At 37.9% G+C, this 27,414-nt stretch overlaps 3 protein-coding genes across 6 annotated transcripts; 1 reads left to right on the forward strand and 2 right to left on the reverse strand.

Annotated features, from left to right (window-relative positions):
- The first annotated feature begins 537 nt into the window (after positions 1-537).
- nkpd1 (NTPase, KAP family P-loop domain containing 1) lies at positions 538-7,816 on the forward strand. Of its 2 annotated transcripts, none has more exons than XM_067496150.1 (6): positions 538-1,376; positions 1,935-1,994; positions 2,846-2,962; positions 3,439-3,722; positions 4,469-5,935; positions 6,703-7,816. In XM_067496150.1, exons 2-6 carry the CDS (start codon positions 1,976-1,978, stop codon positions 6,982-6,984), a joined length of 2,169 nt encoding a protein of 722 aa, XP_067352251.1. In that variant the 5' UTR covers positions 538-1,376; positions 1,935-1,975; the 3' UTR covers positions 6,985-7,816. The 2 variants fall into 2 exon arrangements, with proteins under 2 accessions (XP_067352251.1, XP_067352252.1); XM_067496151.1 differs by having other exon boundaries at positions 545-1,376; positions 4,730-5,935.
- Positions 7,817-9,461: 1,645 nt separating this feature from the next.
- On the reverse strand, positions 9,462-15,552 carry lims1 (LIM and senescent cell antigen-like domains 1). Of its 2 annotated transcripts, XM_067496152.1 has the most exons (11): positions 15,364-15,552; positions 14,278-14,434; positions 14,068-14,134; positions 13,698-13,818; positions 13,366-13,515; positions 13,072-13,222; positions 11,293-11,385; positions 11,068-11,116; positions 10,863-10,938; positions 10,466-10,640; positions 9,462-10,182 (listed from the first exon to the last, which is right to left on the reverse strand). In XM_067496152.1, exons 1-10 carry the CDS (start codon positions 15,390-15,392, stop codon positions 10,502-10,504), a joined length of 1,032 nt encoding a protein of 343 aa, XP_067352253.1. In that variant the 5' UTR covers positions 15,393-15,552; the 3' UTR covers positions 9,462-10,182; positions 10,466-10,501. The 2 variants fall into 2 exon arrangements, with proteins under 2 accessions (XP_067352253.1, XP_067352254.1); XM_067496153.1 differs by lacking the exon at positions 10,466-10,640 and having other exon boundaries at positions 15,364-15,550.
- A 1,922-nt stretch (positions 15,553-17,474) lies between these two features.
- LOC137122923 (F-box/LRR-repeat protein 3-like) lies at positions 17,475-26,410 on the reverse strand. Of its 2 annotated transcripts, XM_067496154.1 has the most exons (6): positions 26,102-26,405; positions 24,228-24,423; positions 23,621-23,785; positions 23,353-23,475; positions 22,734-22,905; positions 17,475-20,505 (listed from the first exon to the last, which is right to left on the reverse strand). In XM_067496154.1, the coding sequence occupies exons 2-6, from the start codon at positions 24,420-24,422 to the stop codon at positions 19,865-19,867; spliced, it is 1,296 nt and encodes a 431-aa protein (XP_067352255.1). In that variant the 5' UTR covers position 24,423; positions 26,102-26,405; the 3' UTR covers positions 17,475-19,864. The 2 variants fall into 2 exon arrangements, with proteins under 2 accessions (XP_067352255.1, XP_067352257.1); XM_067496156.1 differs by lacking the exon at positions 23,621-23,785 and having other exon boundaries at positions 26,102-26,410.
- Positions 26,411-27,414: the final 1,004 nt, after the last annotated feature.

The following is a 27,414-nucleotide window of genomic DNA, read 5'->3' on the forward strand; positions in this document are numbered from 1 at the left end:
AATCACGTTAATTAAAGTAGTTATACAATCAGGTACTCAGAGTAAGGACAGAATTAGTCACCCTCAGGCCACATACTTTAAATCTTAATCAGACGTACACTAATTAAACTTCATCTCAGCAACTGGCCTAAAAAATCACAATTTTGCTCTTAGGTTCTTGTGTGTGAGGTTGTGTACAGTTCTAACACCCAACATTTGGTTGTAATTGCAGCAAAGTTAACTTCTGAAAATCACTCCATGTGTTTGTGATGTGTTTTTGCATACAACCTAACATAAGCAAAACTATCTAACACAAGTAAGAGTCCTGTGAAATGTATACCATGTCTAACAAATGCTAAGGGTCATTTCAGTTCAAATTAATCTGTATATAGCATCACACTCAGTATACAGAACAACACTGTTTATTGCTCATGTGTTCAACTTTTAATCTTAAAGAAATAAATATTATCTCACTTTAATAATAAAAATAATTAACCTTATTAAGGATTTTACCAATAAACCTTCCCACTTCTTTTAAGCTAATGTTTTTTTTTAGATCTATTTCAGTCCTGCATTGACATCTGCCAACAGTACTGAAGACAAGGTTTATGCAATATACATCATTCTTCTTGAATAAACCTTAAACGTTTCACAATGTTTTTTGTAGTAGTTTGTGATGGACCTGTGTTGTGAGCGAAACCAGATATAACTAGTAAAAGTAGGTTAATACAAAAATATAAATATGCCAACAGAAATTAGACTTCTAGCTTGTTTTTCAAAGCTTGACCAACCACTTATGTCATAACAAGTACTGCTCTAGGCCAAAAAGAGCTTTAGTGCTGCTGCTTTGGCATCTTAACTGTTCTGCATGTCTGTTCAGGCCAGGCACAGCAATCCAGCCATCCTCAACCTGAGGGATTCCAAACTAGGAATTCAGTTCATGAATCATGTAGACTCCAGGCTCCAGCATGAAATCAAACCATTTGTCCCAGTTTTCCATGGACTGAAGAAGTTGGTCGGTTAATGCCTGAAGCTATTGCACGAATGTGAATGTTTCCACCTTGTAATGCTTTCAGGAACTACCCACTTCACTTCAATTCTGTGAATAGAAAGAAGATTGAGAGCAGGGGGGTAACAAATTGAAAAAAGAGAAGGGAAGAAATGTTCAGCTCCATATCTTAGAAATTATTCCATCTTATATGTGACATCACGTCCTGGAAAGTGTTATCAGGCACCATTTTCTCTCTTATCACTATTGTAAAGTTTTACAGCACTGAAATACCCGTGGTTTGAGGTTCACCACACCTTAGCTACTACCGCATGGTCCTCTCAGTTTTCTGGACACATATAAGGAAGTGATCTGACATGAGGTAAAATAAAGACCAGAACTTAAACAGGTAAGATTATTTCAATAGTATCACATTTGTGTGTGTGTGGTGTGTGGTGTGTTTGGGTATGTGCATTAAAGAACACATCTCCTTGCCCACAGGGAAAGAGAGTAGGTAAGGTAATCATTGACACTGCTAAACTGTTGACATTTCTGTGCACATAAAAATTAACAGTATGAGCTCTGTGAGGGTGCGTGCTCACGCATGAATGTCAGGATGTCACATTAAAACAAACCATTTAAATGTCTGTCAATCACTGTGTGGTTGTGTGATGTGCTGTGAATTGTTGTTTTTTTTACCTTGTCAGCATTCTTAAGGGCATTCTGTTATTTGTACATGTACAAGCTAATTTTTAAGGAAATAAAGACAAGTCGCATGTGAAAAGTCATAAGATATTGCTCTTATGACAATATGATATGCCATTGTGGTTCCTCATTATTTGTTGATACAATAGGCAGGAAAAGCTAGGAAGTACCTGTAGCTAAAAAGGAACCACACACAAACAGCCAGAGACACTCAACTCTGTCCTGTCAGTGCTGAGTTTTCTGTGGTTCTTTTTCTTTACAGCTTAGAGGTATTTTCTGTCACAATCCCACCACACAGTCATCATGTTTGAGGCAACAAAAGGTAAGTTAGCTGTAGGTAATGACACATAAATACAGTTTATGACATGGCTTTCTCGCCTCACTCCAAGAACAGCTTTGTTTTCACTTTCAGTTTCACTTGAAATACTCACAGTTTGAATGTAAATGCTTATTATAGTCTGAATCAATTAAGTGTGGCTACAAGTTTCTATTCCTTTGCCTTTGATTGAAATAATACTGCTCTGGATTTAAATATCTATCTATCTATCTATCTATCTATCTATCTATCTATCTATCTATCTATCTATCTATCTATCTATCTATCTATCTATCTATCTATCTATCTACCTATCTATCTATCTATCTATCTATCTATCTATCTATCTATCTATTATTATTATTATTATTATTATTATTATTATTATCATCATCATTATTGTTTTTGTTTTTGTTATCTGTGTTTATATTTCAGCATGCTGTAATTGTTGCCCTGAACCTTAATAATGTGCTTTAAGATTTGGAAAAATATTTCAGTGGGTCCTACAATATGCGCAAAATAATTTATGCTCATACTAATTTGAAAGTGTTTATTGGGTTTTTAATCCCATTCCCTTTGGAAGATAAGGCGCAAGACACAAGTCACACACATACTGTAAGTCACTGTAAGATGGTATTAATGTTGTGGCTGATCCCTGCATGATGATTTTAATAATAATTCCTAAAGTTCATGCCAATATAATAAGTCTTACGTAATATTAAATATATTTTATATGTAAAATATGACTAATTCATGCTATTGTGAGGTTTCTGGCTAAGATGTTGCTCACACATGACTCATAAATGCATCAAATGTATAATGAGATAACATGTTTTTCTTTTTAAAACCGCTTTCAGATGACATTTATGCATATGCCCTGGCAAAGACCTTGACAAAAGTTTCATCACCTGCAACAGTAGGACTATATTCTTCATGTCAGAATAGAATCAACTTGATCCTCAGACAAATGGAAGGTATGTAAAGAGTTCAGCATTTCTTTGTCTGAACAGACTGAGTGGAGCACGTCCAGCTCTAGTTGAAGAGGAAAAGTCAAATTTAAGGTTTTTTTCTTTTGTGGTACCTGAAATTCTTGCAGTATTGGGTTGTCATGCTGATTGTTTCTAACCTTGCACATGTTGCACTATCATGGCTTGATGCTCCCATAATAATGTCCATACATTGTGAGATAAATAATAAATAACTTACAGTTATATATATATATATATATATATATATATATATATATATATATATATATATATATATATATATATATATATATATATATATATATATATATATATATATATATATATATCCATAAAACAGTGTAAAAACCTTGTCTTGATATATCTTTGCCTTTATGCTGTGTATGTTAGCTGTATATGTTATCCTTAACCTCAAGCTAAACTATTTCTTCTAAATATTATAAATATCTGTATCTTTGCAGAGTACATGAAACAAGACGACAGAAAGCTTTCAATTATGGGCTTTTTAGCTCTCATTTTCCGGCTGCTCTTCTGCAGGCCCATGTGGACTGAGAAGAACCTGCAGCACCATAACATTAGGTTCATTTATGTGCATTTTAGTGCCTGGCACTTTGCAGGCAGTGACCTGCTTTGGGCCGGGCTCGTCATTCGACTATTTCAGGCCATGGAGATAAACTTTGGCAAATTACACCTGGTTCTCTACCGTGTGGCTCAACATGTTGAGGAGGAGGAACTCAAGAAAAAGGTTTGTCATTTAACATTTCTTAACAAACAAAATACACAATAATAAATCACACAAAACTGCAAGATTAAACTTTGCTTAAGAACCTAAAATGGAACTCGATATAAATTAGCAGCAATTTCATGGAGATGGGAGTGTGCCGATTTAGGGCTGCATGAGTGCAAAATGTGTAGAGAAATGTACATTTATACAAGATGCACTCCTACTGAAAGGTTGTAAACCCCAAAAGATTATTCCCAACTCAAGAAGTTGTCAGGAATAGGATTTATTTAATTATTTTTCGAAGCAGAAGCTAGAGCAACAGAATCCTTCCAGCAAAGAGAAGCTTAAAAGAATATTGTGTGAAGAACTCTCAACAGATTTGTACCAGACTCGTATCATTTGCACAAAAGAAACTGGAAAAAGGAAGACATTTTAGACTCTTGCTTACTGATTTTGTTATAGATATGAATCTTTTTAGCACATTATAATATTTCAGCTTTTCAAATTAATTGGCTTTATTCTTCTGGTGCTTTGACTAAAAACATATACAATTAATATTAAGTGGACAGTCACCATCAAGTCATTCAGTGCCACATGGAAATCTGTCTAATACCTGTAAAGATATTTCAGTCCAGACTACAGAGAAACTAGCAAACCAACCAATGACGATTTCCTCTGGAGCATTGCTGCTAGTGTGGCTAAAAACATGGCAATAGTGTATGACCTTTAACCTCATTGCTCTGTTGTTTTTTTAAAAAAATGTTCAGATAGTGCAGGAGGGTCCCAACCACTGGCGGTCTAAGAAAATTTGCTGCTGTCCTCTGTGGTTTCTCACACTGTCCATTCTTGTGGCACCAGTTGTCTTCCTGGTAGTCCTGTTCACATATGACCTTCCTAAACCTGAGTTAAAACCCAATGAGGATGTAAATGAACCAAATGGGCAAGTAGGTGTGCTGGAGGGCCTGGCCATAGGTGCTTTAGGAGTCCCTGCACTGAGTGCATTGAGATTTGCTTTTCTGATCATTAAGAACCTCATCTTCAACGAGGATCTAAACATTAAGAAGGGGATGGACAACAAGCAGGTCAGCAGCCAGCTGGGTTTCATGAACGAGGTAAGAAAGGAAATGTGGTTCCTGTCTCGCTTCATACAGTTTATGGAGGTGTTTGAGAGGAGGAGGATTCGAGTGGTGCTGAAGATCACAAATCTGCACCGGTGTTCCCCTAAGAAAATTGTTGCAGTTCTGGATGCCATCAACATACTGCTTTCAGATGAGGACAGTCCATTTATTTCAATTCTGGCAGTAAACCCAGAAGTTCTTATACAGAAAGTGAACTTTGCAGATGGCTGCCTCAGCAAAGAGGACAGAGCTTATGCAATGCTGAACCGGATAGTGACTCTTGCCTTCACAGTCCCACCCCTGTGTGATGAATCAAAGCGCAGTTTATTTTACAACCTTGGTAGCATTTCAAAAATCCTTGAGGATAAATGCATGAAGAAAGCTAAACATAGACCTGTGAGCCTCGAAAACGCATCTTCCTCAGATATATCCTTAGTGGAGATTGCAGAGGAGAGTGCTTTCGAATTTAAAGAGGCAAATCCACTGATGAGTAAAAATACAGCAGCACTGGATGCAAAGGAGGAGGAGATAGACATGTGCGTCAGAAGCATCCTGACCAGCAGTGAAAGGAAACTTAACAAGTACATGTTTGATGATGCCATGTCTATGAGGAGGGTGATAAACTCCATTCGAATGACTGTGATAATCATAAAGGCCTTGAAAATAGAGATTCCACAGCCAGAATATGTAGCAGCGTGGGTGGTTTTAGCTACTCAGTGGCCCTGTCGACTCAGCTGGATTATTCAGTGTGCTGAAGATGCTCAGCAAAGAGCAGATATTGATGGTAGGAATGTGGCTGATTCAAAGACCTTATGGAAAGTCTTTAGTAAATCCAGGGTAGAGCTGTATGTGATGAGAGCGCAGATTGAAGACCTCTTGGAGCAGGACGGAGACCCAGAGATGTTTGAAAGATTTCTCAGAGTAGATTTCCAATTTACCATAAAGGACTTGAAGTTATTCGAACTGGTGACGGTGAACCTGGATCATACATTTAGGAAGGAGCTGGCTCAGATCAGAGGAACATCTAGGCTGAAAGACTCTGGTTGGATGAGAAACCTGGCCCCTCTGCCAATCACAACTATCATCAACATGGACACGCAGGATGTATGTAAAGAGGTAAGAAATGTCTTAAAGGATTTCTAAAGGTTAAGATTTCACTCCTGGGTGGTATGGCAAAATCTGGGGTTACAGTAATACTACAATTAATAAGCAGCTTCTTTATCAGAAATAAAATAAAACCATTGTTGTACATATTTATAGTGTTTTAATGAAGGAGTAAGTCAGTAATGTTTTTTATTTGATCATTAGATCAACAATCATAAAGTAGTGCACACTGAAATAGTAATGGTAATAATTAAATGTATAATGCGTGATTCATATTCATTCACATTTCAGTTCAATTCAGTAAAATTTCCTTCACGTTCCCTGAAACGTCCATCCTGTGTCTGTGATCATATCAAAGAGACAAATCTCTCGGGTTTGGGAAGTTAACAAACTCCACTGCAACTTGCAATTGCAGGATTATGTCTGTTTCAACTTCAGTGGCAACCAAGGAAACTGAACATCACAACCATAATTTTGTGTGTGTTTGATTTACATTTGATTTACAACATCCCAATTTTTCTGGAAATGGGGTAAAATAACTATGTAGACAAACAGATACTAAATTAAAATCATTGAATGCCTTTTGCTGGCCTTAATAAGATTAAAATCATGTAAGTCTTGAGGATTATAACCCAGTATTTATTTATTAAAATGAATGCCTTATCACATCACACAAAGTCTACTAGGTTTGCAACACAAAATGATTTTTAGATCAATTTGGAAATATCAGAAAGGATCTGGAAGTAAAGTTCCTCTGTGTGTGTTGTTGCTTGTCCCAGATGGAAAGGATGGAATACCCCAGCAAGTATATTGATATTGTGAAAAGCAATGACCTCAAGGGATCAGCACTGGTGTTTGGAAATGCAGATGACCTCAAAGACCTCCTAGGTATGACCTTTGGTGAATGGACAACTTTCAGACTGCACTTCCTGGGTTTACCACCACATCTCCGTCCACAATACAAGGACACGCCACTGGTTCCTTCTCAGCGTTGGAAGTCGAGAATTCCCCTACACATTGCTCATCATTACTCATCTAATCCCAATCTGGTTGACAGCTAATATAATCCATTTCCAATCTTCAAAGATACAATATAGAACTTGTTCATAATCATATAAAGAGTAACGAATGACTGAAAAATTTTATGTGAACTAATACATTAGAGCCATAGTCGGACATTTTGGGAAATGCAGTTTCCTTGTTGTAGATTAGTAATTAATTACCAATCTCGTATCTGAATGCTAAATATTTACCAAATGCTACCAGGTAATTAGCTCATCTTTGCATAAAGACGGGATCAGGGGAGAACTGCTAGCGTGGCCCTGTTGAAAGTTTAGAAATACACCTATAAAGCATAACTTCACCTGGCATTTCTGTTTTTGTAGATTAAACTAGCAAATTTAAATCAAAATTCCTCTCCCTAGCCTGTTTGTTTTGGCACCCACTTTCACTCACACATCACTTCCTCAGATGTATGATATTTTCAGCAAATTTCCATTAACTGACACTTTCCGCCCAGTCACCAAATGTCGATTAAGATTCCCCATCCAGTCATACGCAAGGCTCCCTGTTTGCTCATCACCTGCACTATTTAAACTGGTCCCTTCCAACTGCTCACTGCCATGTTGTCAAGTTTTTTTTATGTTGGACTTGGACTTGTGTCCTGGCTCCTGTCAGTTACAAAGTCTAATATTTTAATTATCCTCACCCCAACCTAGTCCTTACTCAGCTTTAGAGTTTGTGTTTTTCTTTGCCCAGGTTACCTGCTTGCCTCTGCTCCAGTCTTTATAATGTATTTAGCACACAAAGGAGTGGTTTTCATTCTTTAATTGAACTGTTTAGTTAAACATGTATTTGTCCAACTTTTTATCAAATAAACTGTAAACCGGTCAAGTGTGAAATTTCTGGTTGAGTAATGTGTCCTCACTATTATTTCAAACATGTCTGGTAAATAGGTCTCTTCTTCCTCACCTCTTCCTCATTATGAAGGTGGGGCCTATGAGACAATTCAGCATCACCTTTATGATGTTTATGCTGCCTGAGTGTTGGCTCATACTAATAAATTACTATTGAACTATTGTAAATGTAGTTGTACAGTGCTTAAAGGGCAATGCCGCTCTATTTGAACTTGCTCTCTATGGCTTTAGATCAGTATGTAAATGTACATTAATGCTTTTAAAATCATCTCTGACTTCTTTATATTAAAATATTTATCTGCTTCCAGCTGAAAAACTCCTCCAGATGACATCACTCAGAGGAGTTTTTTTATGATTAGTAGTTCAGATATAATCTGGAGGAGCTCTGGTAATCAGATTGACCATGATTATAAACTTCATAGTATGAGCAACAAGATGACATGATCTGGAGTGAAGATTCCTTCAAATGATGTCATGTGGAGACCTTTTTCGGCTTAAAAAAAATATGGAAAATATAGGGATCTCAGAGGGAAGTTTAACGGCATTCTTTTAATATACTACCCAAACTAGATCCATCAGCAGTTTTTGCTGATCTGTGTGTTATACAGGAAATTTTTTTTCTTAGAAAAGCCAGGTATTGTTTAGCTTTAGACTTACAAAAATGCATGGGTTTATTTGATGAATTTAATTGAATAAGCAATCGGGCAAAATTTCAGATGCAAAGTAAACACCAATATTTATTAAAGGTACATATGATAAATCATGCATTCATTTATGCTTTATATCACAATTAGATATACATTAGTGCTAATAGAATATGACTTTTGCAGTTACAAAACAAGATCACTCCCATTAGGGTGTGAAAAAAAATCACCAAAACTTAAGTTAGAGATACCTCCTATTGTTTATAAATTAACTTTAATCACTCAAAGTTTGATTAAAATGGATTATACTGGTTGTCTGTTTTTTTGCTACAATAGGCAAAATGTGGCTGCAGAGACGTAAATGGAAATTTTCCCACTGTGGAACGAATAAAGGTTTTATCTTATCTTAAATGAAGAGTTTGATTTCATTTAGTTCCTTAGGTCCTGCAATTGTTCATGCTGAATCACTGAAAAGTTACTAACAAGTAGAACAGAGCCATTACTAACATCATTGATAACTTCTCAAACAAGTCTATTATGAGATTGTTTGGCCGTACAAATTGAAAAAAAGGCCAGAAAGATAAAAAGCTGTCTAATTAAACATACATTTACAAATTCCATAAGACTTTCTAATGCTCTTCTTACAGTTATTTACTCTGCCTTTGCCACTATTTCACTTTAACCTGATATGCTGTACATCTAAACACATTGATTTTATATTACATTTATTCTATTAATTTGTTTTTTGGGTATGTGCCAAAATGTATGTGTCATAAATGCGTGAAATTTCTCAATTTCACCCCAAATTTGACCTATTTGACTTTCTCCTGTCCCTGAATAGTTCCAACAAACAGCAGTTACCAACACTATGTAGTGTACTATAAATCAAACGCAAATGTGATTTTAAATTATAATTTAAAATCACATTTGCCTTTGATTTGTACTGCATTATACAAACCAAAAAAAGACAAATGCTACTTTCACTTGCTCCTGTGATTTTATTGCTTCAAAGGAAAAAATTCAAAGCACTGCAACATGCACTGCATTTTTAAAGAGAAATTGAAAAGGCCACAGCAATCCCCAGAATTTTAAATTTTAGACTGACTAAGGCATACATGTATTATAAGTGTATGTACAGCAAGTTACATTTTAACAATTAGCTGCATTTTAAGACACTTTGCTCATATACACTCAAGGCACAAATGTAATTAGTGCCAAATAATCTATGAGGGTTTTAAAGATAACAACTGGCAATTAAGCTAATAAAGTCACTACATTTCTTCGCCAAGACAAAATAATATATTTGGACAACTGAGGAATGTATTTTTAAAAAAAAACTAACATTTATGTATTTCAACTACAAAACAAAAAAGTACATCAGGTACCTTAATGACTAGAACATAGTGGTGGATATCTTTTTTTTTTTTTTTTTAAACCCTACTCGTAAAATGCCGGTAACTGTCATTCTGTAAAGCACCAGTGAAAAAGCTTGTGGATATTTTCCCAGTAAGAGTGCACTGAATATTTTATCATCAAAGAAATAGCAGGAGTACAGTACTTCCAGGATATTCGGACTAAAGCAGCTCACTTGCGTCCCAATGTCTCAGCCAGCTTCTTGAGCCTTTTCTTGAGCTCCAGAGGAAACTTCTCATAACACTTTTTACAAACAGGCTTCATGTCAAACTCAACAAACTTGTTCCTGCAAAGGAAAGGGAAGGAAGGACTATGTTAATACTAGACAGGTAATCTACGGACTTATGTCTTGTCCAAATTAATCTTTCAGATTTGTTATCTAAATATTAATCTCTCTGCAGGTAACATTTATTATCATCTCATAAAAAAAATCCACTACTGATGGACCTTTATATTGTTTTTAAGCATAATATGAGCTAAAAACACATTTATACACAGAACATAAATGGCAACAACAATACACTGCTAAATGAGAAGGGACACCACAGAAAGGCTGAGACAGCACCAACCCAACGGATGGAGCTGTGAGTTGCAACTCTTTAACTTTACAGAGACACAGCAGGTTTTTTCTTGCGGTCTTTGGCATCGCGCTCGCGTCGAGCCAGGCGGCGTTTCAGCTCCTCAGGCATGTGCTCATAGCAGTGCTTGCACACTGGCCTCAGGTCAATTTCAACAAACTTATCTCTGAGTTACCACAGACGCAGTAAGTGAAGCATGTAAGGAAAATCAGTGGAAAAGGGAGAAAAGAAAAAGAGGGAAGCATTGTAGGAAGAGAGTGAAAAACAAAGACAAGTGTTAAGACTGCACATAAGGACTATTACAGAAAGCTGAAAAGACCATGATCAGCACATCTTTTTGCACATGATTTGTTAGTAAAATGAGCTATTAATGAGCACCAACACTTACTTGAGAGTGAGTTTTGTGTTGCAGGTGGAGCACGAGAAACAACTGACACACCAGGCCTTGTTGAGAGCAGACACAACTGAAGGTGGAGGAAAAAAAAAAAAAAACTCAATAAAATCATGAATATTCATCAGTTTCATCTTCATGCAACATTTTGTCTCAATTACTAAAAACACTGTTGAATGAGCAATTTCATATTAATACTCACCATCACCTTCAATCACACGGTTGCAGTGATAGCACACATCACCAAAGAGCTTGATAGCAGAGAAAACAGGGAGATTAGGTGTTCATAGAGCAAACCCAAATTAATTTATTTCGTGAGGCAACGAGGGATTAGCAGTGATGTGTCATTTTCTTTGAGACTTTACAAACATTGTGATGTCTAGCAATCCCTTTATTTTACTTAGCTTAACATTGACATTTCTCTTACCTGGTTATAATGAGTTTCACAGTAAGCCAACCCTTTCCTCTCATAATGGCGATGACCGAGAAAAGGCTTTTCACACTTCGCACACACAAAGTGCTGTTAACAAAAACAAGTGTTGGTGAGGGAAAGGAGAGAAAATCCCTAACCAGGGCATGTGAAATTGAGTATAGGAGCAGGTGCCAATACACTGAATTCTGGTCCAACAAAGCATTCATTAAATGGTGCAAAGTTTTTAAGAGTGAAACATGAATTTTACATGACCATTACATGAATGTTTACTTTTTCATGGTAGTTTCTTCCCCCCCCCCAAAACAAATTAGATTTAGTACATAAATCTCCAGTGCTCCAGAGAAACCGGTGAAACTTTTCTATTGTCTGCAAGATAAAATTACAGAAGTGGTCAGATACAAAATCAATCCCAGCTAATGACCATCTTTAGCACTAAATATTATATATTATAAATACTAACATTAACATTTTTGTTGAAACGTTAATATTTTTTTAACAAAAGGCTGCAGCCTCCCAACAGACAGAACTTGATTTTGCCTCAAGAGAAAATGTTCTAAAAACACTCAAATCTCTCCTACTGCCTCAAAATAGCTCATTTACAGTGTTTTGGTTCAAAAGAGGTTAATTTAATAAATGTTCCTGTGCATAACAAATGTAACAAAATGTGAAATGTCTTCATTCAAATTTTAGATAAAGACCATAACATATTATTATCAACTTTGAAAAGGTGCTAAACATGACAATTGCTATATTACTAATGACTCCTTCTTAAGGCTGCTCCCAGTAGTTTAACTGCTAATGAATTTTTTACAAACCTCATTCACGTTAATGACATTAAGACATGACTTTGTCACTTATTTTATTTATGTTATCACTTTTTTGTTTTAAAGATCAATTAGATACAACTCCCTGAGAGCTTGGGAATATCAAATTTTAATATGGTTGGTTAGGTAAAACTGAGTTTCCTTTGCTAGTGTACTGAAAGTAAATCCATCCATCCATCAACGAGATAATAGCCCCTTTCAAAATTCTGAAATTCTTCCAACTTTAATATTACCCGGACTTTAGCCTGAGAGTCCCCTGGTACAAAGTCTGGATTTTGTGCATGAGCCCATCTGTGCAGTACCAAACTGTCTGAACAATTAAAAGTGAACCTATGGGCTTATTGACAAATGTTTATTTTATTGTATTTTTTAGATGCACAGCTCTGATGTGCTCTAAACAAAACATCTTTTCCCCCAGCTAAAGATTTCTATGTTGTTTCTCCAGTGCTAGGGGACCCATGCACTGAAATTAAGCATAGATTTCCTGTAAGGACACTTCTGACTCAATCCCTCTGTGTGCTGTGTTTCACATGTGTGAGTCCAACTCTGGACAATGTCTGGCTCTGATTTTTTTCTAACAGTGTGCTGAGTTCATGTGTGAAACAGACTATATAATCCCTCCGGTGTGTTTTGGTTCTGCTCCGGGTATCCTACAAGTTAAATAGACTGGTGTTGGTATGCCTTCCATTTCCATATCCCTAAAGTAACATTACTACCTTTCTTTTGTTTTATTTCAACATTTTCAGCTTATCCAACCACCATTTCTTTAGCTTGTTGACTAGCGCTGCTCACTCTTACAAGCATAGTCAAACACAAGCCGACAGCTGTCAATAAGTTACATTAAGCCCTAATCTCAATTTTTTGTTTGATGTATTTTTATCCAATTTTGATAAATCATCTACCCTCAGTCTCATGAATTGACAAAACGTATTATTTCTTCATCACAAACCTCTACATGCCACTGTTTACCCATGGCATTGACAACACGCCCCTCGATGGGTCTCCTACAGGCACCGCAGATTGGTACACCCATCTTGTCATGGCAAGGCAAACAGAAGAGCTCTCCCTTCAGCTCCCTAGCTTCAGCTGTCAATTCCTTCCTGTAAATAGAGAAATGTTGAAGCACTTTTATTTTAAATTAAAAAAGGGAATTTATGCTTACTCTCAGAGTACAATTTCCATATGGACCCGAAAGCTAACAGTGTTGTTTTTTGTACTAAGCAGTTAGAGTGCTGAGACTGACCCACAGTTGCTGCAGTTGAAGTGGTCTGGGTGATAAGGGTCATTCTTAAAGATCAGTGGCTGCTCCTCAATGATGGCATGGCACTTCTGACAAATGTATTTCCCCAGACCGCGAGCTTTCTCACGGTTATGGCATGGGCGACACAGATGCCTGAGTGAAAAGGAGAGCAAAAATTAGAGATGTCAAGAAAGTTTCTGCAGCCTTAAATAATGGTTTGACAAACTGTCACGGCTGCTCAAGTGAGTGATTCACCAGCCTGATGGGTGAGTAACCATCTGTTGTACAGGATGTCACAGAGTTACATTAAAACTGTAATAAGGTGGAATACTTACCTGCCAGCATTTTTGACAAACCCCACATCCGCAAGCACAGCCTGGCAAATGTCACAGCAGAAGCAGTCAGGGTGCCAACTATTGTTCATGGCCTTAATGACACGACCAATGATAAACTCCCCTGAGGGAAACCACGAGTGAGAGATAAGCTTGAGGAAAGTCAAAGTTGGATTTTTCTACTATATTTTGGGACTTGATGCACACCTGAGATGCACTCTGGTAGCATGGCTAAAATTTAGTCTCTCTCAATTAGATCCACTATAGTATAAAGATCTATCTGAATACAAGATACTTGACTCTTTATTTATGTCCTCATTAACTTTTACAAAGTGGTTTCTAGTTGTTCTTCACACAGCCCTGTAATACTCACCACACTGATGACAGCATGGCGCAAAGAGCATCTGGAAGTCGTGTTCACAATATTTTCTTCCTTCAAACTGCGAGCAGAAAAAGAAATGAGGAAGAATCGAACAAAAATATACGAAATGTTACCAAAAGTGACAGCGCACAACAAAATATGCTGCATCTCTGTTTTTGTTTGCCAAAGTAATTAAAATTATACAGTATGTGAGTGCATTACCTCATAGAAGAGTCCTTCTGGAAACTGTTGAAAGCACTGGGCACACACAAAGCACTGCTCGTGGTACAGCTCTCCATTGCTATTGACAATCTTCTCACTTGGAGCAAATCCACTCTTACATCGCTCACAGGCCGCACTGGCGAGGGCATTAGCAATGCTATTGCATGAGAGAAGAAAATATGTTTTAGTACAGGACTTCCCCTCGGACATGCAACTGGGATGTAATGCAAGGCAAGGGCCCGTTTCTCATTTCTAACATAACTCCTACAGTAACTGCTGAGCTTGATTCAGCAGCTGTCACAGCAGAGAATGGACATAATATGTGAATCAGTTGGGGAACTCACTAACACTCACTCGCTGCACAGCCATCACCTAATTTGGTAAAGGAAGAGGAATTGAAATTCCACACACACACGTAAGCTATAAAGTTACTAATAAGGTTAACGTCACACTCACTAATAACGAGACCCGCTTAATACATTACATTACATTGCAATCAATAAACAGATCAATCCCACATTGACCCACATTGGTCAATGATGTTCACTTTAAACAGAAATTACGTTACGGTAAAATTTTGTTACAACTATATTGAGAGAACCAAACCGCATGTACTTTAATGTTAACTTAAATTTGATTTTAAGTTAAAGTCACTGCCCGCCACAACGTTAACGCTTAACGTTAGTTAACTTTATGTAATATCAGCCATGGTGATAACGAAATAGGTCCTGAAGAGCATTACAGTTAATTTGGGAATTGGGGATTAGAGACGAAATGGGACGAATTGACAGAAAGAGTTAGCTAGACAGCTTGCTAACCATACAGTTAGCTCCAATTTGAGAAAACACATTAACGTTTACTGCTAAAGATGATTTGTCAACTATGATCAAACATTTGCCTTAGACCCAAATCTGTATTGATAACTTAGCGGTAAGCATTGACATTTTCCCCACTTTCTTAAAATGAGTGATCTATTGTAGTTAACTTCCCCTGAGGTTAGCTGTTAGCTTTAGCTTTCTGGCCTTCGACGCTAGCTGAAGTTAGCGGTGTCTGTTTGCTGCTACTCGAGCTAAGGACAAATCTTACCTGCCCGTCATGTCTGCCACCCCCAGCATCACCTATTAGACCAACGGTGTTAGAAGCGTGGCAAATCAATTCACACTAACAGATGCATTGAATACTCGAGCTGCCAAAGTTTTGAGGGGATAGCAGACACCGCTTCGCCGTGTGGTCCCCTCCAGGCACAGCCGTGCGGTGCGGTGGGCTGGAAACTTCAGACCAGACCCGCCCCGTCCCGTCCCGTCCCTCTTCTGGGATGATCCACAGAGTTTAACATTCTCAGCTTTTCCATCCAAAATATCCTACACTGTGACTCGCATCAATATTTACAACAAAGTCAAACGTGAAAAATGTTCAGTTGTGCATTTGATGTGTATAAACCTGCATTGTCCTTCACGTCCTCATTTTTGTTTTTATGCTGCATCAAGAAACTGACACAGCCACTGTTTCCAGTAGAGGAGGAAATAAGAAAAGTACAATATGATAATACAGAAGTATTAGTTTGAAAATTGTTAAATTAGCCATTCAAAGTAAAGTAAACTTAATGGCTCATTTTACATCATTGATATTATTGGATTCTGATTATCATCATCAGTTTTAATGTAGCAGCTTGTAACATGGAGACTGATATGACCATATGTTTGAAATCGTATAGGCTAATTATAATTAGACTTAATAATTACACGGACTACTGCCCAGTAGTTTGTGGAATTTCATTACAAAATCAATTAGAATATGGTAACCCTGAACAACCACTTATGAAATCATCTTTGCATATATTGACAATATGACAATAATTTTTTACCTACAACAAGATGAAAAAGAGGGGCATTGATTGATATTTTGAACACTTTATTAAGGCAGGTACAAAAGTTTGCACTGATATGATTTTCATTATTTCACTGTTTTTTTTATAAAATGCTTAACCATTTTATTTGATGAAGGAACATTTGTATCAGCTGCATGTGCATTATTATTACTGTAGTGTATGTAAGGTTTAAGTTTGCCTCCCTTTTCATTAAAATGGCGTGTAACGGCACCCCCCAACTCCCAATCAAACATCACTGCAAACCCTGATCCAGTTAAGGTATTTGATGTGTTCTATCTCAAGCACACCTGGTGTAATTAATGATGCCCTTGAATAGTTGCATTACTTGAATTGTTCTTGTTTGATTTGTTCATGCTACACATCTGAAAGTTTGAAAATGTGGCCAAACACCTAAATTTCAATGGGAGATTAAATAATTTTGAGTGCAACAGTAATTTTTATTAGATTTTTATATGAGGTTGGTGTTGTTTTAGGTTAATACAAAAACCCTAAGTGTTGCTGTTAATTTATTCACCGAACCACATACATTACAACAACTGAATAGATGTAATTTATACTAAGAGGTGCACTAAAGGATGATAAGGAAGATGTCAAACAAGCGGACTATCTTCACACCCACTGTCTGGAAAGGCCTAATCTAGTTAAGTAATTACCTGACATGTTGCATCACAGTGATGCATCAGTCCTTTTAAATCCACGATCCAATACAGGGAGGTGCCTTTAACAGTCCCATGAAGAGGTCTAATTAATAACAACAAGTGAAAACATCTGTGTGGAGGTGTGTAAAGGACATACTGTACGTTAAGCTTTCTTGTACTGCAACTTAATTAAAGTGTGCAGTACATAAGAATAAATTGTTGTGTCTCACCCACTAACCTGTGCCCAGTAACCTCAGTGCTCTTTGACAGCCAATTCCAAATAAATACCCAAATATAGAAAGGGAACAGCTGGAAGACCATTTTGATCATAATGATTTCAGGATGGATAACCAAAGCTTAAAACATTTTTGAATAATGGAAAAAGTGGATTTGAATAACATCAAGTGGTCCGATTTCATCACCTTTTATACCTGTTTATACCCATTTCCTGTTTAAGAAGTATGACTAACATTCCTTTTAAATCCAAAGACCCTAGATTTTAATTAGGAAGAGGAGGCAGCAACCAAGATGTGTTTTATCTGATCTAACCTAATGAAGTAATTAATTGACTATGATTGATGCGTCCTTTTTTTGTCCCTTACTTTTAATGTTGCTCATACTGTGCGAGTGTTGTTTTTTTATAATTTAGACATAAAATACATTTTCAGGCATACATTTTTAATTATATTTTAATCAACATCTTTAGGAAAAGTACAAGAGGCCCTTTCCAAAAAAATCCTTGTACAATCCAGCCTTGTTTGGGTAAAATAAAAACACCACACTGTCAGCGTACATTAAGAACCTGTAGCCTTCACATGGCTTATACTTTAATATTACAATAATTATCTATTAGCATTGAATACAAATGCAGGTAATATCAACGGGATGATCTTACAGTAAGTACAGTAAAATGTATTGTAACTGGGTTCTGGATATTAACTCACGTTCAGGTGCATAAAATGTAAAAAAATATTTAATGTGAAGTAGCGATAATTTTAAATACACAAAAACATAAATATAAATCCTTTATAAGTCTTTCATTGCACAGTCCAAGAGTGACATCTTTCATCAAGTCGACCTTAAAAACATGTTCTAACTGTTATAATTTCCCTCCACTGCAACAAAACAATAGTGAGACATAGCACCACTATTTCATTCTTACACATTCAAGAACAAATTCAGTTACGTCAGCATCCAGCTAGCGCAGAGTCTCATCTTCAGGGCTACACAATTACATCATCAAACTAATCATTAAATTAAAGTTACTTTAGAGCAGTTGCCAGATACAACTAAATATTATAGTCTCTGAATGATGTGCCACTTAGTATTTTGTGACAAGCATCAATTTAAGTTGTAAAAGGCTGGAAGAAAAAGAAAAAAAAAGAAAAAAGTTGACATATTGACATGATTCAATCTTTGGATACTGACTGTACTGAATAGTAGCACAAGGAATAATCGTGCTATCAACCTGGTTTGGTTTAGTTCTTTCTGATTAGCTTTGCAGATTTTTTAGGCTTTCTAGGTTTTATTTCAAAATAATTAACAATTACAATTGCCATTTCTTGACTTTAACAACAGAAAATATGGCAACTTCACCCATTTTTAAGTTCTATGAAAGGCATTAAATTTCCATCTGCTTTACCTCGAAAGGAGGAGGTTTTTATTTTTATCTGAACCAAAAAACTCCAGCTAGTGTAGAAGCAGACAAGTATTCCAGTATAAGGAAAGCAGAGAAAAGTTTAACTTTATTCATATACATGGACTCCCCAAAGTAGCACCGTAAGAGGAAGATTCCCCTTAAACTACCAACGGTGACTCACAGAACTGACAGATTTACCGCCTACCAGCTAAATGTACCATCATTTGTCTGCAGGATTTGTAAATTTCAAGCAGGTCATGTCGATAGACTTGCATACTTCATTAGAGTAAAAGTGCATCATTTAGTAAATGTACAGATATATGACAAACAATAAAAATCCTCCCTCACAGCTGCCTATTGTAATACTTGCAATTACAACAGCACCATGGTCCAGCAATGTGGAACTATGGCTAATATACAGATTCATTAGGGACATCAGAAGCTTTGAGAACAAGTGTGTGGGTTCAACATGGAATCCTTATGTGACATTGCCTTTCTGACTGAAGATAAATGATCAACCACCCATATCTGGGGTATTGTCCCTTTATAATGAAATGTGTCTAGTTTTGCACAATAAAAATGTGTCATTACCTGGTTTTTCTAATAATCTACAAAATTTGAAATATCTTCTATGAAAGTAAAAAAATATATAGAATTCTGGCCATTTTAAATCAATATGTTAGCTTATAATGGTGATCTTCCCCATTTAATGAATATTTCCACCAAACATGAAGACTGTTTTCTGAAATACGACACTGCCTGACCTCAATGATTGTGACTGTATTCAAAACCAATTTCTGAAAATGATCTAATTTATCTGTAAATGGTAAATGTTTTGCTTATAAAGCACTTACTTTCGTGTGTGTGTGCTTTACACACACACACACACACGCGCACACACACTCGCACACACCAATAACTGCAGCTGCCATGCATGGTGCTCATCTGATCACTGGCCCTGTCATCTGTGGACAGCTACCAATTGAGCTACAGTCGCCCTTTCTGTCTGCTCACAATATGGTAATAAAAACCTATGGACACGACATACATCTTAAATTTCCCCATTCATTCCCAATAATTCTCAAACATTCCTGGAAATTTCGAGTCCCAAAACACTACACTTAACCTACAGGGATTGGCAACAAGATGAATAAATTTAGATATAAATATACATATAAACATACACTTTATGTACATGGAACAACATGATGGAGCTGAAATCAGTGTTAAATGTTTTAAAATGTCAAATGTTTTATCAGATAAAAACCCTATTATCTATTAACCTACTATGTATTCAGATAAAATGAAGGTACAGAGAGCGCCTTGCAAAGGGCCATTCTCAAAGTCGGGAGAAATTAAAGGACAAACGCACACCCCCACACACTTAATGGCTCAAACAAACCTACACCTTCTCATAGAACTCTACCAGGTAGGCATCATGTCTGGGAACCAGACACGGCCCAAATGCTTTGACACCTCCCAGTGGATATCATCCAGACCATAGCAATGGTCTGGAACCAGCACTTCCTCCATGATGGATAGCTGTGTCAGTCTGTCTCCACACATCTTGACAAACTCCACGAAGGCGCTGCAGGACACTTCACACTCTCCCAAGCCAATGGCTGACAGCTGCGTGCAGCGCTGGGCGATGCGGATCAGCTCCTCATCCAACGGCCGCAGCCCGTTGGCACACACCACCAGCTCAACCAGACGTGGGCAGGTGAGCCCAACGCGGCCCAGCACGTCTTTACTGACAGAGCGGCCGAAGTACAGATGCGTAACAGGGATTTCGTCGCGGAAGAAAGGGCCAAACTCATCCTCGTAGAGGAAGAAGTACATGACCAGACTAAATTTGGGAGAGTGGCGCACCATGGCATCCCAGCTGCTCTTCTTGATGGTGTGGAACTGCTGGCCAGGATTCTCACTAACCACATCGATGCGAAGGTGCTCGAGGTGAACATGCTTCTCTGAGGAGAGGGCGATGAGGAGTTCATCACTCAACAAATGGTAGTTGAGAGCCAGTTCTCTCAGACCATGACACTGATCAGCCACACACAGGATGCCTGGGAAAGAGAGGAAAAAGAGAGAAGAGTAAAACAATTAAGTAGGGCAACGCTGTTCTATCTATTCTATCTTTTAAACTTAAAGTTGACTTTTTGTTTCTAACATCTAGGAATAGAACAGAATCCGCTTTATTGGCCAGGTTTTCGAAAACGTTTGCTTAGTACAAGTTTGCTGTATGATACTTGAGCATAAGTAATCCTCAAGTATCGTACAGAATGTGTTCAAGAGTAAACAGATATGGTTCAGATATACTGGCGATTAGCTACGTATGCACTCATGCAAAATGCTGCCATTGATGCGCTTAGGCATTGGTAAATAGCAAGTATACATGGGCTCATACTGACAATATAATAGAAATGACAAAAGCAAAACAAGTACAAAATGCATATTCAAAGGGGTGGAGAGCATTTCCAACACATTTCCATGTATCTGCATTTTTCTAACCCTCTGTTTTGCCTCTCAAGAACATGTCCACTCTGTGTGTCTCTGTCTTTTTCTGTCCCTCCTTTTCCTTGTCCTTTCTTCTGTCAGGCTCTCTGTGCTAAACAACTTCTTGTCCTAGCAACACCGGCCCCTCCTGGCTGTCAGTGACTCAGTTCACTGTGTTGAAAGTAGATCTTCATCGCAGTCTCAGCTTCTTCCTCTCTCTCTCTCCTGTGATTACTCTCTTCAGTATACATGTAATGTATTGCACCTGAAAAAAGGATTCGTCCTCTGTTGCTCCTCCTGTGGCTTCTTACATATTTTCCTGTGAAATGTTTTTTTGTGGAAGGAGTTTTTACTAAGGGCAGAAGATGTTGCGGCTACACAGATAGCAGAGTCTGCTGAAGCAGATTTGTTATCTGGGGCTATATAAAACAAATTTTTATATTTGTTTTGATACCTAAGGTGCAGTCCGCATGTCCAATTTCATGGGAGCGATATAGCAATTAAGTAGTAGTACATTATGTCTGCCATGTACAGTATGAGTAACAGCAATACAGTGGGAGTAGCAGCTATATAGCAACTGTATGTGGTCAACTGTTATTGAGAATTACAGAGAGGAAAGCTTGGACATCTAACTCAACTTCTGCAGCTTTTGATATCTGGCAGTTTTGCCAAACAGATCTATGGTGCCTCCCAGACAGGAAAAACTACAAAGGGTTGTAGGCAGGGTGAGAGGGGTCTGTGGTGTTTCTGTACTGTTTCTTGTGCATTTCTTTCTCTTAAGGGCTACAAGTCCTGGAGAGTGAGTGGAAGGACCAATGATTCTTTACCGCAGTTTTTACTGTTTGTTGTTGTACTGTTTAGAGGCTGCTCTAAACCAGACTGAACTGGTGGAGGGGCATGGAAGGGTCCCAATAAAAGCAGACTAGAACTGGATTAAGCAATAGGCCACCTCCTAAAACCCACTCTCATCTCTGCAGTCTTGACCATGTTCAGCTCCAGGCTGTTTGGACTGGACCAGAGCACATGCTGTTCAACCTCCCGTCTACGTGCAGACTTGTCACCATCTTAGGTGACGCAGATAATCGTAGCGCCTTCTCCAAACTTCAGGAGCTTGACAGTTTGGTCACTGGAGGTGCAGTTGTTAGTGTAAAGGGAGAAGGCAGAGGGGAGAGGACACATCTCAGTGTTGACTGTCAGTAAACAAGATGTGAGTTGTTGGTCAGGAAGTTGATGCACTAACACAGAGAGTTGAATGCAGTGATATGGAGAGTTCGTAACACAGAACTTCAGGAACAGTGGTACTGATTGCTAGGCTGAACTCCAAAAAACAGGATTTTGCCCAGGGTAGTGACAGTTTGCAGGATGTAATGCAGATCCTTGCTATCTCCATAATTTAATGAAATGTTTCCCCTGTGGGTAAACCAAAGGGGGTCTAGCTTGGGCCTTGTGATGTCCTTAAGGTGTTGCACCCCTAGCTACTGAAAAAGACTTCATGACACAGACATCTGAGCGATTGGCCTGTGTAGTCCTGTCATAGTCCATTTTTACAGGCTAGAGTTAGGGTTAATCATTTAAAGATAGAGGGGACTTCACACAGATCTGAGTAAAGACTGAAGCCAGTTGGTCAGCACAGGCTTTTAGACTACCGCTCTGGGGTTCTGTCTTTGGAGTCGGCTCACATCTTCTTGTTTGCAAGTGCAGTCTGGGTGTGTGGGGTGAGAGGTCACTGAGCTAGTGTGGTGTAGTGTGGTATGCGTTAACATGACAAATATCTATCATTGTTTTTATAAGCCTGTACCTGCTGGTGAGACATGTGGGCAACTGCTCATTTTCAGCAGTTTGAGTGTTTCACTGTTATTGGCCACTAGGACTTTGAGTGAGGGGTCATCTACAGGTGTATCATCAATCTTCAGGGAGGACAGAGATTTTGAGTTGACAAAAACCACTGTCAGTGCTGAGATGAAATGAGACTGTTGGAAAAGAACCAGGGAGAGAAATATTTAGTCATCGTTACTCTAAATAGTTAGATGCTGCTTTATAATTACACTAGACATTATTTAAGCTTTTTTCTGGATCTTTGTGCATCTTTGTGCTCACGCTTGTAAAGCATAAGACAAACAAAACAGGAACATGTTTGTACTTTTAGATGTTATTGTGTAAATGCAAATGTTCACTAGTACCACTTTTTTTTTTACTGGCTGAGTGCAGACTGCTTAAAGAGATCTTAAATTATGAAACTTCCTATTTACCAGCAGCATCTTAGACAGCACTCAGAGCTCATAACATAACAGCAATATGTTACAGAGAAATTCGTGTTTCATGTTACTTGAACTATGATTGTAAAGAAAATTCTGCAAACTTTCAATAAAGTGAACAATTGGGATCCTGTGAACATGCACAGGAATAATAATCTTTACCTTTGGGAGTTCCATGAAGCTGGGCCTGGCTGTGGAAATAAGCCCCAATGTTTTCAAAGAACAATTAACAAGCTGAGAGAGGATGTTGCATGCTGCCTCTGCAGACTCTCTGCTGCTGTCCACCTAAACAATACACACAGAGAAAAACACAGAGACCATTCAACTTTCAAGAGAACATACTGTAAGAATACAGTTCACATAGTTCTCTTCATCATTTTAACTACCCTGATCACAAACCATTCCTCTCCTTGTCATCATTAATTTATACCTTGAAGCTGACATACTGCAGATGGTTCGAGTGCCTTTTGATTATCTGTTTGATGAGATCTGGGTGTGTGGCTTTCAGGTAGGAACTTTCTGGCTGGTTCAACTCAAACTCAAAGCACCGCCACAGCTCTGGCATGTGAAAAGCCTGATTCCAGCGTCGACACACCTATTGGCACACCAATACAATTTTAATCTGTTAAGTGTCTAATGAGCTCGAGAATCAATCTAATCAATGGTTATTTAAAATCCAAAACTACACAAAATACAAAAGGTTTTTAAACCTATATATTGAGATAATTCTACAATCAAAAGCTATTCAAGTCGCGCTATTTCAAAAAGTTCAATTCAGATGTAATGTCAAAAACTGTGGTTGCTCAAATATGCCTAAAATTCAGATCTGAATGAATAAGGTCGGATGTGCACATCTGGGACTCCAAAATGGAATCAATTTGATTTCTACAAAATCCACACAACACTTTACAGTGCTGCCTCAGGTTGTGCTCTTACAAACCACCATCTGACCATTCATACAGATGAACAAGATGCTGCTTGCTCTTAAATATTGTCCACTGAGTGTAGCAACTAATGGAACCTTATTACATGTGTACCTGGGAAGAGTATGCCCTGTCCAGTAGAGGCAGGTACTGGAAGATGTGCAGCAGGATCTCCTGTGGCAGACACTCCCAGTGGGCTCGCTCTTCCTCCAAATCTTTCTCCATCCTCTGCCGTTTATGGGTCTCCTGAGAGCCTGCACTGGTGCCTCCTCCATCCTCCTGCTCATTCCCCTGGAGAACTCGTTTCATCCTGGCCAAGTAAGTAAGTGATAAAAAAAAATGCTTTTGATTAACAGCAGTGTTTATGCAGAGCCTCTTTATCACAAGACCTGACATGTTTGGTAGATGAAATGTTATCCCATTTATCCTGCTAATAACAAGATCACGGACTACGTCTGGCAGACTGATGCATGGTGACACATAATGAATATATATCTGTGAAATGATTCATGGTTGTAGAGCACAATTTTATTTATCAATTATTTATCAATTCATTTATTAGCACATGAAATTCTAAGTTAATGACTTTCTGTTCAAATTGAGTGAAAGACAGAAAAAGCTGCAAATTCTCACATTTCTGACTCTTTAACCAAGAAATTTAAGTGTTGTGTGTTATTTAATAAATTACTTAATTAACAGATTTTTTTAAAATTTGACACAGGCTAATTTTCTGAAGACTAATTTTTTAATTTATTGTGGCTGCAGACTGCCCATGTGCATAGATATTTGATTGCCTGAAGAATAGCTCTGCCTAACAAATCTCTGCAATATGACGTGTCACATTCATAATGTGTCATGGGAGTTTTGTGTTGTCTGATGTTTATCTGTAATTGTGACACTGACCACAGGGCTGCTACATGAAAATCTATTATCTGCACCACACTAACTAGGGCTATTTGTCAGGCAGTAGAACACATTCATATGTATAAGTATTTACTAGTCATATATTATTTCTGTAGAGCTGGCAGGCATGAGGTCTAGAGGAAGACCAAAAAGGAGATTTGTGGATGTAGTGAGAGAGGACATGAAGTTAGTTGTTGTGAGAAGAGGATCCTGAAAGGGCTGTTCCCCTGAACAGCCTGAAGGAAAAGAAGATTTTATTTCTGTAAATCCAGCCTTTAATGCTAGAAACCTACCAGTCTGCCTCAACACAGCTTTGTTAAATCTACACTACAATATGCAACCCTTGGGAATCAAGCTACCTGTAGCTGTAACTTAAAATTAGTTCACAAAGGGCATCAAATACTGATGCTGTGTCAGCGCCGGAGGCGCACACACGCACACCTGTGGAGATAGCAAAACCAGGGCTGTACAGAGGATGCAGAGAATAATAATAACACGGCATATTGATGAATAATACTAAAAAGAAACGTCCTAATCACAATACTGCTCTTGAAATCTGATTATTTTCTTGTATAATTCAAAAATAAATACAATATTCAACATCCAGTGAGTGTTTCTTTTAAAACGATACATTTCAACATCAAAATACAAAAACACTGAATACATTGCCACTCTGACAGCATATTACAAAAAAAAAACATCCAGACATTCTCACATTAGTGGAAACAGAAGGAAACTCTTTCCTCCCAAAGGTAAAAATAAGCAGGCGTGTCTCCTCTGCTCAGCTGAGAAATGAAAACACTCGCAGACGGAGGACACGCCTCTCTCTGCCTAAACCCACGCCAGTCCCATCTAAACAGTCAAATTCATAAGCTTCTGTTCACAAAAACTGTTTTTATTCAAACGGTTTTGCACATTAATGACATTTAATGACAAAGCAGATGACTAGTTCACAACTCCAACCAAGACAAGAGTTAGCTAGCTAGCTTAGCAGCAACGAGCGTTGCATTTCTGCTAACTCCGCAAACAGGTTAATGCAATAGAAGACAAATACGTTGGTCCTCTCGATTCTCTCCTGTTCTTACCTGGCTTTTACCTCCGTCGCTTCTTTTGTCAGAAAATACGATCACTCAACCGGGTCCGACACAGGAAAACTGCCTCCGAGCTTGGCGACCGAACAAACTCATTGGACCATAGGACAGCGCTGTATGTCGGTGGGGTAGTAAAACACTACCTGAAGCTCACGAAACGAGGTTTTCCAAAGTGTTTCGTGTCTCCGAGAGACTTGACCTACTTTCGCTCCACAACTCTGCCGCTGCCGGTAGTTTGGCTGCCGGAGAAAAATGGCGTTTGTTTTGTTGTACCGAACAGTGAGTGGGCTGGTGGGCGATTACACCGGCGCATCGGCAGGGGGCGTCGTTTCACCGAGCTGGAGTTGTCTCGGGTCAGGTTACCGCAAAAGTATTTCAAAGATTACAAAAGGAACAAAAAACGATACAGTTATGTAAAATCATCTATGGAGCAATTTAAACGTTTACAAATCTGCGACGCCGTATCAAAAAGACGAAAACATAAAAAATTATTTTACAAATTTTATTGTACTTGTGTATTAAAGAATGAAAATGGAAATACTTAAGTATTTTTCCATTAAAAGCAAGAATTGTCTTGCTTTTTAAGCAGAAAGCAGCTATAAAGGCAAAACAGTGTCCGTCTTGGATTTAATGAAGTTCTTTGAATCTTGAATTTTTAATGTAAAGTACATTTATGTGGGTATTTTGAGGTACTTGTACTTCACTTGAGTATTTCCAATTTACAATTGACATTTTGCTTCACTGTAGTTTTTACATAATAATGTGAAATAAGTGGTTAATTTTCTTCATTTTATGTTGTTCAAACAAGCCTTTAAAAGTTTTGGAGAGTGGTGCTTCCAGAATCCCACCACCTGAGACCACTGCCTTCTCCATACCAACCCAATGCTCTACCACTGAGCCACCAGACCCCCTAATTTCCTTTTTATTTTTTTTTATTCATCAAAGTTTGGTTTTAATGTTTAGTGTACATAAAGAAAGCAACAACAAAATAACATGTTTTGACTTTTTTGTGTAATGAAAAATACACACAAATAACCTTAACCCTGTCCAGTGGTATAATGGCATTCAGCACAAACACTGCAGTGTTGGGGGAAGTGTTTGGGGGAAAATACTGTAAATGTGAGCACTACTGATTATTTTCCGCTTCCAGCTTCATGGTAGTTTGCTGTTCACTCACACCAGAGTGTTTATTTGCAATGAAACTGTCTGATGCAGGTTCAATTATCTGTTTAAAGTTTACATTTAGCACAACCCTTATTGTCACTGCACACATAAATGATACAATGAAATTCTTTCACTGAGTGTCT

This window comes from Channa argus, chromosome 2 (assembly GCF_033026475.1).
Source record: "Channa argus isolate prfri chromosome 2, Channa argus male v1.0, whole genome shotgun sequence".
Lineage (NCBI taxonomy): Eukaryota > Metazoa > Chordata > Actinopteri > Anabantiformes > Channidae > Channa > Channa argus.

Excerpts from the sequence above, each read along its gene's own strand:
- nkpd1 (XM_067496150.1), top strand. Across the intron at positions 2,963-3,438 it reads GATCCTCAGACAAATGGAAG|AGTACATGAAACAAGACGAC; the intron begins GTATGTAAAGAG and ends GTATCTTTGCAG. Across the intron at positions 5,936-6,702 it reads CGCAGGATGTATGTAAAGAG|ATGGAAAGGATGGAATACCC; the intron begins GTAAGAAATGTC and ends TGCTTGTCCCAG.
- lims1 (XM_067496152.1), bottom strand. The coding sequence starts at position 15,392 with ATGCTGGGGGTGGCAGACATGACGGGCAG. Across the intron at positions 11,117-11,292 it reads GTGAAACTCATTATAACCAG|CTCTTTGGTGATGTGTGCTA; the intron begins GTAAGAGAAATG and ends TCTGCTATCAAG. Across the intron at positions 10,939-11,067 it reads CCGTGTGATTGAAGGTGATG|TTGTGTCTGCTCTCAACAAG; the intron begins GTGAGTATTAAT and ends CTCCACCTTCAG.
- LOC137122923 (XM_067496154.1), bottom strand. The coding sequence starts at position 24,422 with ATGAAACGAGTTCTCCAGGGGAATGAGCAGGAGGATGGAGGAGGCACC. Across the intron at positions 23,476-23,620 it reads TGCAGTATGTCAGCTTCAAG|GTGGACAGCAGCAGAGAGTC; the intron begins GTATAAATTAAT and ends TGTATTGTTTAG. Across the intron at positions 20,506-22,733 it reads CCCACATGTCTCACCAGCAG|GCATCCTGTGTGTGGCTGAT; the intron begins GTACAGGCTTAT and ends TCTCTTTCCCAG.